An 11442-nucleotide genomic window follows, 5' to 3' on the forward strand; every position below is an offset into this window, starting at 1 on the left:
ACACACATATATTGCAGGCCGTTTCACTTGCTAGGGCAGAGTGTCCTGTTTGCTCTAATAATGGACCAATCTCCTCTGGTTGGTCAGTGCACAAATAGGGCAAAATTCTCATTTCTGCTGCGTCCCCATCGCCCCTTACTGGCAGCAGAAGGGAGAAAGGGCAGCTAGGCAGGAAGGTCTGTGGAGGAAAGAGGCCTGCACATGGCATCAGCCTTCTCTGTAGGGACTAAACTCTGCCCCCAAACTTACATACGAGGCTGGGCAGGAGCATTTCAAAGCAGTCCCGCTCCCTCGGTTCCCCCAGGGCGAAACAGAGAACATTCAACCGAAAGGCCTAGATGGTGCCCTGAAGGCTGGACGCATTGGCAAAGAGAGGCAGAGTGGGGGGGAACCTTGGCACTGATAGGAGGGGGTGGTTCAGGGCTGGGTGCCAATTTAAGGGAAACAAACTGACTTCCCTTCCAGCCTCTCAGTTTGCAGCAGCAGCGCCAGGTGGAGGCCTCAATCTGGGCTCAGGCCGGCACCTCAGCCTGAACACAGTGGAGCAGGGAAGCGTAGGCGTGAGCCTAGAGTGGAGGCCCCCTTACTCACAGGAAGGCCAGTTGACGAGGCAGGATCCAGTGTCTTCCACAGGAGGATCCTGAGCAACCTGTAGGCTGGAGCCTGCTGGCTGCGGAAGACTGGGCAGTTGCTGCAGGCCTTGCCGGCTGAGCAAAACCCGGACTGTGGTACTGGTTGCAGGAGGGCCCTCCGAAGCATTGGTAGACCAATGGGGGGGCGAGAGCAGGGGGACAGCATTATGGCCAGCCCTTATTTTTGGGGGGGGGGGAGTCTCCTTCAGGGGGAAATCCCCCCAGGGGGATTTCAGCAGTTAGCAGAGGCTGGGGTTAGACTATTGCCCTTGCTGTTGCGAGGCCTGGACTTGAGCAGTGGTATAGGGAAGGGTGAAGGGAGTTTCTTCCGGACCTTGGTACTCATTTGCTGTGGTCTTGTTATTTTCTTGGTAGGTAGTGCTGTATAGTGGTTAGCGCACTAAGCCCAAGGAGCTGAGAGAGATCAGGTTTAAAAATCCCCCTTTAACTGCAAGCTCATGCCGAGTCTCATTTAGCGGTTGGCTCCCAAGGGTTGCATTTTGCAACTGTGCTTCTGTTTCCTATGGGCTGGGGCAAGGGATATTTTTTTTTATAGCTGCAAATTCTTTCCCAACCTGCATTTTCTTAGCATGGCTCTAGGTCAAGGCAAGGGGAGGCCCTAAGGGTAAAGGAAAGGTGGCACCTGCACCCCAGAGAAGCGTGAGGAGCCTACCCCCTACCCCTCACCTGAGGAGGTGGAAGTGTCAGGTTTTTTTGGGGGGGGGCGCTCAAGGCCTTGGAGGGGCAGAAATTACCCCCTGCTGTAGCAGGAATTGGCTGGCAGCAGCGAAAAAGAAAAAGCCTAACCAGGGTGCTGTTGATTTAATTTTAGCTCATTTGGATGCTTTGGGGGCAGGTGTCAGTTCTCCTCCTCTAGCTGTGGAAGTCAAACAGGTGAGGCATTTTCTTCCCATCAATGGAATTGGCCAGGGTGGCACCCACAATCGCCATGGGCTTGTCAGGGTTGGAGTTCTGCCCCTTGGCCATTCTCCCTTTCGGTGATGGCTGGGGCTTTTTCTGGAAACCCCCTCCCCAATATACAAACTTACCCAGCATCTTATTGGCCGCCGTGGTGGGCTACCTGTTATCATGGATAATGGATGGGGCCCTGGAGGTGTGCCTGTGACCAACTCACCCTGGTGAGCATTATCATTGCTGCCCCATCCTGATCCATTGGGTGCAGTTAGAAGGGATGCCATCCCATTTTCAGAGCCATCAGACCCACTGGGTTTTCACCTTATCCCAGCTACGAAGGAGAGGATTTGGGAAGGGGAATGTGCTGGCGTGCTCACTCTCTTATATAGAGAGATACCCAAGAAAGAAAAGGATGAGTTGGACGGAGGCAAAGCTAAATGCAGGAAGGTGGAGAGGATTTGGGCCAATAGGTTACCTGGATATTTAATTTACGCCGGTGTTGTTAGACAAAAGGAGCCCCAGTGTGCCCGTGCTTCTCTTGAAATATTTAGATTTGATTTGTGCGTTGATTTACAGAACATACTCACGAGTTCACAGGGGAGGTGTGGTAGGCCTACAATGAGCCTTTTTGTAAGTGTGCGATCTGGCTCCATTTTATGTCTCATGCACATCCTGTATTAGGGGATAGGACTGAAAGTGGGCACTTAATGCCTAGGCAAGGCCAAGCCACATGTTGGTAAAGGGGTCCAGCCCAGCTAGAATACGTCTGGGCATGCGCAGAAGCGATTTCTGGCGGACATGCTGCGGACATGCGCAGGTACATGCTGCGGACATGCGCAGGTACGACCGGCTCGCAGTCCAGGGCCGGTGAGGTCAAGTAATCCACCTTGAAAGTGTGGTTGGGATGGGGTTGAACTGTATAAGCCAGGTGGAATCCATCTGACAGATGTCAGCAATGACATCTTCCTACTGACCTGCAGAGGTGACTGCAAACCCACCTCTTTGGGGTGGGGAAAGGGGTCTAAATAGAGATTTGTCCCCTTTAAGTGGCAGTTTAAATGCAGGAAAAGAAATAGTTTGGTTTAGCCTGGTGACGTCTTTTAGGCACCTTTCAGGCAATGGGACTCACTTCTTCAACTCTGCAGTTCAGAGGGTGAGATAGGGGCCTCCTTTGAGGCCAAACTCCATCATCCACCTGGGGTTCTGTGGTCTGATGCCGTGGGGACAAGGTAAGGCCTCCCCTTCTCACCTTCAGGATGTGTGGCCCGGGAATTGAGGCAGGCTAGAAAGCCGTGCCCTTACTTCCTTAGGCAAGGGCGGGTCTCCCAATGGCTACAGTTATACAGGTGAAACTCAAAAAATTAGAATATTGTTGAAAAGTGCATTTATTTCAGTAACACAACTTAAAAGGTCAAACCAATATATGAGATATATGCATGACATGCAAAGCAAGATATGTCAAGCCTTTATTTGTTGTTAGGCGGGTCAATTATAAATGGAATGGAATTAATGAAATGTAATAGCGATGTTTATTTTTGTATTATTGTAACTATTTGTTTTATTACTGTGGAATTTCCAAAAGAAAGCATTTGTAAAAATTAAAAGGAAAAAAAAGTTGCATTACTGAAATAAATGCACTTTTCGGTGATATTCTAATTTTACGAGTTTCACCTGTACAGTGAAGTTGGTTCCCGCCCCATAGTCATCCCCCTCTGCTGATTTTGAAATTTAAATAAAAGTGGTGCAGTTCAACTTCAGTTTATGTGGCTGCCTCTTGGGGTGCAAGTGCTTTCCTTTACAGCACCCCCTTCAGGCGAAGCATGAGTATTGCTTCTTCCGCCCACCGCCAACTCCCAAGAACCTGAGCTGCAGACGAGGAGAGCAGAAGTAGGAAAAGTGTAAAGTGACACACCCAGTTGAAAGGTGGTGAACATATCGCCCGTTTTTGTGCTGCTTCCCATTTCTCCCGCTTGGGTTCAAAGCGAGAGCTTCCCGGCCAGGGAGAATCCTGTGTTCGAGCCCCATGTTGGGCAAAAGAGTCCTTCATTCCAGGAGGTTGGACTCGAAGACCCTTGTTGTCCCTTCCAACTCTACAATTCTATGATAACATAACATAATATATAAGTTTATACAATTTTAATTATGCTAATGTTTAAATGTTGTTTTTTTTAAATTATTGCCTTCCTACCCAGCTTTGTTTTTATGTGTGAGCCGCCTTGAGTCCCTGTCAGGGAGAAAAGCAGGGTATTAATACATGGATAATAATAATAATAATAATAATAATAATAATAATAATAATAATAGGAACTGCATGTAACTGTAATCAAGTGCCCAGAAGCAAATCCAATAATTACCCCTAATCCTTCCAATATATTTTTTAATTACCCTGCAGAGATAACCCACCCATCCTTATTTATTGCAAGTGGATGATGAGTGGAGGCTTATTACGAACCTTCCATGGCTAAAACTGCGGCTAGTGTGGGCTGAGTTCGGCAGTTTTGACACGGCTATCAATCCTACCTGTACTCAGAACTATTCCCAGGTAAGAGTGACAAAAGGCCATCCATCCTTTGCTTAAAAAAACTCCAAGGAAGGACTCTGTCATGGGAGTGTAACAGGTCTTACTGTCAGTCTTCCTAACGTTTACGATGCAAAGTGTGGGTGTCACCTGCGTAGAATCCTAGAACGGTAGAATTGGAAGGGATTCCCAAGGGTCGTGTAGGGAAACGTGGCTCTTTCAGAGCAAGACTCAGCCCCCAGGATATCCACATCTAGACAGCTTTGCAATGCAATGCACCGCGCTTCTTAAGTGTTTCTAAACCTCGCCCCGCCACCACACGAGGTTGGGAAGAACTTTAAAATCTCGTTTCTTCCCTTTTAAAACCCTTCCCTTCATTTCCCTCTGGGCAGCTCCCTCTTCCGCCCCTTGGGGCGGTGGGGTGGGGTGAGATCCGGGAGGCAGTCTTTTTTTTCTTCTTCTTCCAAAAAGGAGCCCGGCAGCGAGCGCTGCGCGTGAGTCTGCAAGCCGTCGCGAGTCTGCGGGCGGGAGTTTGTCGAGCGCCGGAAACTTAGTTGGGAAAGTTGCGAAGGCTCCTCTGCGGCTCGGCTTGCCCCATAAAACGAACGAGATCCTCGAGCGAGCGGACCATGTCCGGCTCCTCCAACGTGGCGGCCATGAAGAAGGTCGTGCAGCAGCTGCGCCTCGAGGCCAGTGTGAGCCGCGTGAAGGTGAGAGCCGGGGGGAAGCCGCGGGTGGAGAGGGTGCCATTACCACTGCCGCCATTACTGCGCCTCGGGGGAGCGCCTACTCATGGCTGCTCCCCGCCGGGAGTCCCCGGGGCGTTAATTTGAGCCCCGGGAGCTATTACTCCCGCTCACACAACTGCTTCAAATATTTCGTTTGCACTTCACTTCGCTAGGCATAGGAAAGGTTGCTGCGCAGCGCCTCAGCAACGGCAGAGCGCGCGTAAAAACCCTGTGCGTAAAATCCAACGCACTCACCAAAAACAGGGCGCAGGAGACACCCCAACCCGACCTTCCCAGCATAAAACTGGCTTGATCTCTCTCTAGCTTGGCCCGTTAGGCGCTTGTTCCTGGAGAAGCGGCTGATCGCCGCCGCCCAGTCCCCACCCATACTTGGATCTACGTTATTCCCTTTTTTCGGGGTCTGTTTTCTTTCTCTTTCTCTTAGAAAGTTGGAGGAGGAGGGGTGCTTTGTCATATCTGCTTTCTCTCCCTTGGAAGCTTTTTTGTTCCTCGGAGGGAGGGAGGGAAGGAAGGAAGGGGAGGTGCAACAAGCGATCTGGCGAGCCGAGCCGGAGTCCGCCCTAGCCGCAAAATGGGGAAGTGTGCGAGGCCCCGGGCAGGCGGAGGAAGAAAGATCGCGGCGGGGCGGGGGAATCCCCGGCTTTAAAAAACAAGCACTTTTGAGCCATTGGCCTCGGGCGTTCCGAGCAATCCAAGCCGACTTAAGAATGACGAAGTTTGGTTGTTTCCCCCCTCTCAAGCGCTCAAAGCACTTCTCATCGAGAAGCGGAATTAGCTTTGCATACAGGGCCCACGAACAAGAGCTTTTGAGAATGCTTGCTTCTTGAAGTGAGGACCTGGCAACTTTATGTTCAGCGTCGCTTCGTTTGCTGACTGATTCGTTAACTGTTAATACGCTTGTTGCGTTTTCGCCTTGCAAGGGCAATCTGTTGTGCAAGTAAGGATCCCGCAAATATTATTCCTCTGGTGCCACCATGTCTCCCTAAGGGAAACGTGGCTCTTTCAGAGCAAGAGACTCGGCCCCCAGGATATCCACATCTAGACAGCTTATATTTGTGGTGTTCTTGGGAAGAATACCTTACAGTTCTGCAGTGGAGAGTGGGCAACCCGTGGCCTTCCAGATCTTGTTGGACTTTCAGCTCCCACCACTGTTGCCAGTTGGTTGTACTGGCTGGGACTGATGTGAGGTGGAGGGCAGCATGTGGGGAGCCACAGATCTCCCCCCTAACTTAGAGGTTTAGTGCCAGATTCATTCTGTAACATCTCCCATTAATAAGAGTTCAGATGGCTGGTCTTAAAGGCAGTGGTGCTAAGTAGTACTGATGTGTAAAGGTAAAGGGACCCCCGACCATCAGGTCTAGTCGCGGACAACTTGGGTTGCGGTGCTCATCTCACTTTACTGTGGCGTACAGCTTCCAGGTCATGTGGCCAGCATGACTAAGCCACTTCTGGCGAACCAGAGCAGCGCATGGAAACATCGTTTACCTTCCCGCCGGAGCGGTACCTATTTATCTACTTGCACTTTGACATGCTTTCGAACTGCTAGGTTGGAAGGAGCTGAGACCGAGCAACGTGAGCTCGCCCCGTCGCGGGGATTCGAACCGCCGACCTTCTGATTGGCAAGCCCTAGGCTCTGTGGTTTAGACCACAGCACAACCCGCGTCCCTAGGGCTGATGTGTGGGGCCCACCAAATGACCCCCCCTCGGTGAGCGGCAGCATTGGCATGAGGGGGCTGATGCAGATCACTGCATCCTTCCTGGTTTTAAAAAGTAGTATAGTCAGACTTCCGGTCTGCCGCGCTGGAATGGAGGCGCAGAAACCTCGCGCTGCGAGGTTTCTGGCATCGCGGGGGGGGGAAATCCGCGGGGGCACGCGGATCCCCGTAAATACCCCTGGTTGAGCGTCCAGGGGGCAAATTTTGCCTGGCAGAGCTCCAGAAGCGACTCCTCAGCTGCCCAGGAAGCCCGCAAGAGCTCCTGAGAGCCAGCCGAGTGGCAGTCGCGGGAGCCATTTTAGGCATACCATCGTTACCTCCAAGAAGCGAAGCTCCGAGCCTCCAACCTGCAGGCGGTGGATTCTTCCTGAAAAAGTTACGATCTGGACGAAGTAAGTTGAAATCAATCAATTTGGAACAAGAATTTGGCAGTGGGAGGCGGAGATTAAAAAGGGAAGTCATCTCCCCCCGATTGAGTAATTAAAGATCGCAGCAAGCTAGAAAACCCAGAAATGCTGTAAAAAGAACTTTTTCCTGAGGCAGAGTAAAGGAAAAAGTAAGCGGTGTATTTATCTCTGCAAAAGACTGAGATCTAGTATGAGAAAAGCCCCCTGCGAGCCTGGAGTCGGGTCAAAGGAAAGATCAGCCAGTCTGCTGAATGACGTCACAATACAAAGGAATGTGTCTGGCTGAATGTGAGAGACTGAGAGCTGTAAACAGTGAAAGAGGACTTGTTTTGCCTTGAGGCTGCTCAGTATTGACTCTGAGGAAAAGAAGGAGTAAAGAGAGAGATTTTGACCAAGTGGGACTAGATTCCTGGCTTTTTGCTTGTTTGTTCACTTTTCATTTATATTGGACCAAAACATCAACTCCACTGCCTGTCTGCACAAAGATGGAGGAGGTTTTAGACAAAGGACTAGGAGAGAAGGTTCCAGAGAGTGGACAGGAAGTCACACAGTGGGACTTAATATTGGCAACAATTTTGGATCTTACTAAGCAAGTGAGTATCTCCAAGCTTGATGTAAATTTCCTGAGAGAAGAGACTGTCGAGACTTTTGTTTCTGACTTTAAAACACAGGAACCAATAGAAATAGAAGATCAGGAGAAGGGAGAAGAAAAAAGATTGGAAGACCAGGACCGTGCTGGAGTGACGCATGTAAAAAACCTAGAAGAGGAGAAAGATAATATTGAAGGACAATATGCTGAACCAATGGATTTATTTCCTGAAAAGAACACTGTTCTACTGGTGGGAGGGGTGGAACAGGGAGGAAAAGTAGGAGAAAACACTGTTTCACTGGTGAGAGAAGTGAAACAGGAGAGGGTAAAAGCAAAAAAGCACCCCAAAAAAGAGGCTGGGAAAATCAGCGCCCCGGTGAGAGAGGGGAGGATGCAAACAGTTGGGGGGCAGAAAGATGATGAAAAGGTGCAAAGATATAAAGTGATGGGATTACAGAAGAGGGGGGCAAGAGTTCGGCAAAAGTTGGTATGGGACAGACTAGGGGTGGGTTGAGGGGTTCTGGATTATCTGGTATTGTCTGAAATAATATGGTCTGATCTCGGAATGTATTAAGGATTGTATGAAGAACCTGGCTGATACATCTGGAGACTTCGATTTCAGGGAAGGGGGGGCGGGAACTTTGTTGTGTGGGTGGAAGTAAATGGGTAATAAATCTGGATGCGAATCTTATATATTTTTGGGTAAGGGAAAGAGATTAGGGATTAGATAATAATAATTTTGGAGAGAGGATGCTAAGAGAAAAGAGGTCAAAGTATAAGGAGAATGGATAATAGCAATGAAAAAGTTGAAACTTAGAAAAAAGAATGTGAAGTTAGAATGGGAAAATGCGAGAACTATTTTTTATAATAAGAACTCAAGAAGGGGAAATGAGGAAGCCTGAATCTGTTTTTGTTTTTGTTTGTTTTTTTTGATTGTTGTATTTTTATTTCTTGTTAAAATCTAATAAAAATTATATTAAAAAAAAAAGTAGTATAGTCAGCTGGGTGTGTACACAAATACAGGTGCTCACTTAATTTTGCTTTACCAAATGTACAATAGTTGTATACCAAATTATGCTTACTCCCAAGATTGCATGATGGGGCTCTGATTTGATGTTCTTTGTTAGCTTTTGTTCTAAAGCATGTAGAGTGGGTGAAGAAATACTGTGTACTTAATGACTCAAATAATACACACAGCTGTCAGAACATTAGTCCGTGAAGTCTAGGATCTAAAATTACCAAGCTGTGCCGCTTCTTGAGATCTGCTGCCAGTGAAGGAAAACAATTACCGGTAGGCTTGGGCCAGATAGAACATCCGTCCAACTGGTACCTTGTGTGTGGGGGGGGGGGTGAGGAGTCCATTTTGATTTCTGATTAGCATATGCATATTAACATTCTACCAAGTATATTACTGAATCATGTGAATTTGTTCTAGGTTTCACAAGCTGCAGCTGACTTGAAGCAGTTCTGCCTGCAGAATGCACACCATGACCCCCTACTAACAGGAGTTTCTTCAAGTACAAATCCATTTAGGCCGCAGAAAGTGTGTTCATTTCTCTAACTTGTGTGACCTACGTGGACTCTTTTAGTGGTATGTTTTTAAAGTGAATTATATGGCTTTGGTGTCTTTATAAAAGGGAGTCTGTAGCCCTCTAGGTGCCGTTCGACTTCAGCTCCCATCAAATCCAGCTAGCATGTCCTAAGGGTTAGGGATGCTGGAAGTTGTAGCCCAGGAACATATTCTTCACCCTACCCAAATTAATTATGGTTCCATTTCTTATGCTACATAGTTAAACTAACACCCACTTGAGTTGAATGCTAGAAATGCTTTGTAGGAAGTAAGTCCCACTGTGTTTTATAGGACTTCCTAGGCACGGGCATAGTAGTGCAGCTTAAGTTTCACCAGTTTCTAGGCTAAGAACTTGTTATTGTGAATCATAAATGATAACGGATTGTGCATAACTTACTGTAATTTTTAAATAATAAAATTTTGTGGAGATACAGGGCTCTATTTACAGTTTCACATTAAAAACTTCTTATTAAATTTTGATAGAACTAATGTTAACTCTCTTGGCTGCCTGTGGGCTGGGGCAGTCATCCTTTCCTAACCTTGTGCTGCAGTCCAATGCCTACTGACCTCAGCCAATGTGATGGGAAATGTAGGCCAAAACAGCTGGATGGCACCAGGTTGGTGAAGCTGGTCTGTGCAGGATATATGAATGATCAGATAATCCTATGTGCCATATGATCTTTTTTTTGGGGGGGGGGGGGGAACCGTTGTATGCTCTCTCAGCCAGAGATACACAGATGAGGGCTAGCTAGCCTTCAGCCTTCCTAGAGCATCAATCTCCCTGCAACTCCTAAGTAAAATAAGCCTGACTAGCAAACTTCCTTTGTAACTAAAAAAACATTTAGTGGCCACATGGGAGGAAAGCTGCTACCTTTTTTTCCCCATCTTGGCAATTTTGTTTAGCTCTATGTATTTGGAATTGCAGGCAGAAGAGCTCAGTTGAGGGAGTTAGTAGTTTTCAGAATTCACACATATCAGCAAATAGTTTCCTGGAGTGAGTTTTTCTTTTGTGTTTTTCAGATCTAATAACTTTTCAATCTGTTGTGGGTCTGGTGAATATGGAAGTGAAAGAGAGTGACCTGGAACCTGTACAGAAACTTTGTGTTAAATGTGCCAACGTAGAACTAGTAATACTGCTACTGTTGTCAAACTTCTTACAATCTACCTCTCTAAACTTGTATGCTAGTTGCAATAACTTCTGTTATCATGATGGAATCAATTTTATATTCAAGCAATAAAGAGTTGATTTAATAACTTTGCTGGTATAATGCTTTACACATTAGATAAAAAAAACCACAGGGCATTGTCAAAACATAGTTTTCTAAAATGGCACAAGCAAGAAACCATCGAACTGCTTGCAGCAGCAACCTGCCACTTCTTGTTCGTACTACAATGGCTAGAGCAGGGGTAGTCAACCTGTTGCCCTGCAGATGTTGGGCTCCCAACTTCCCATCAGCTCCGGCTGGTATAGTTAATTGTCAGGTTGATGCGAGTTGTACTCAACATTTAGAGGGGACTGCATCAAGTACCTTGGGGTTAAAGGATTCTACAACCGAGGACAGCAACCAGTTTGGCATTATTCTAAGATGGAAGCTGCTTAGGGTTATTACCTCCATTTTAAAGTTTAAGTTGACCAAACAGTTTGAACCAGGCATCCCCAAACTCTGCCCTTCAGATGTTTTGGGACTACAATTCCCATGGGAGTTGTAGTCCCAAAACATCTGGAGGGCAGAGTTTGGGGATGCCTGGTTTAAACGCACCAGTTTCTGGCAGTTAAGACATAACAAGCCACAGCTAGTTGAAAATAATAAATTCCCCTCTCCTTGTGGCTGTGCATAGCTGGTAGGCCATAACCATGAAGACTGGTTTTTAATGAAATCTGTTTTATATGCCTTTTAACCCTTTGTGAAGTTTTTCTGTGTGAAGAAGGGAGAAATTTGGGGTACACTGCCTTCCATGAAGCCAGAATGCCATGTTAGTCACTGTCTCTTGTATTTTCAGAGTTAAATAAGAGACTTGGACCCCCCCCAAAGTCTTACAGGTTTAGAATCAGAGTTGGAAGAGACCACAAGGGCCATCCAGTCCAACCCCCTGCCAAACAGGAAACACCATCAAAGCATTCCTGACAGAAGGCTGTCAAGCCTCCGCTTAAAGACCTCCAAAGAAGGAGACTCCACCACACTCCTTGACAGCAAATTCCACTGCCAAACAGCTCTTACTGTCAGGAAGTTCTTCCTAATGTTTAGGTGGAATCTTCTTTCTTGTAGCTTGAATCCATTGCTTCGTGTCCGCTTCTCTGGAGCAGTAGAAAACAACCTTTCAACCTCTTCTATATGACATCCTTTTA

At 47.4% G+C, this 11442-nt stretch overlaps 1 protein-coding gene and 2 long non-coding RNA genes across 3 annotated transcripts; all 3 read left to right on the top strand.

Annotated features, from left to right (window-relative positions):
* Positions 1–622: 622 nt before the first annotated feature.
* LOC148685015 (uncharacterized) lies at positions 623–4089 on the top strand. The gene is made up of 3 exons (XR_015950976.1): positions 623–761; positions 1465–1526; positions 3940–4089. It is a non-coding gene; the product is annotated as an uncharacterized LOC148685015 (long non-coding RNA).
* Positions 4090–4574: 485 nt separating this feature from the next.
* Positions 4575–10349, top strand: GNG5 (G protein subunit gamma 5). The gene is made up of 3 exons (XM_035123112.3): positions 4575–4775; positions 8961–9116; positions 10116–10349. Exons 1-2 carry the CDS (start codon positions 4695–4697, stop codon positions 9084–9086), a joined length of 207 nt encoding a protein of 68 aa, XP_034979003.1. The 5' UTR covers positions 4575–4694; the 3' UTR covers positions 9087–9116; positions 10116–10349.
* On the top strand, positions 7403–7702 carry LOC148685016 (uncharacterized). Its single transcript, XR_015950977.1, has 2 exons — positions 7403–7529; positions 7608–7702. It is a non-coding gene; the product is annotated as an uncharacterized LOC148685016 (long non-coding RNA).
* Positions 10350–11442: the final 1093 nt, after the last annotated feature.

Source organism: Zootoca vivipara, chromosome 7 (genome assembly GCF_965207765.1).
Source record: "Zootoca vivipara chromosome 7, rZooViv2.hap1.1, whole genome shotgun sequence".
NCBI lineage: Eukaryota > Metazoa > Chordata > Lepidosauria > Squamata > Lacertidae > Zootoca > Zootoca vivipara.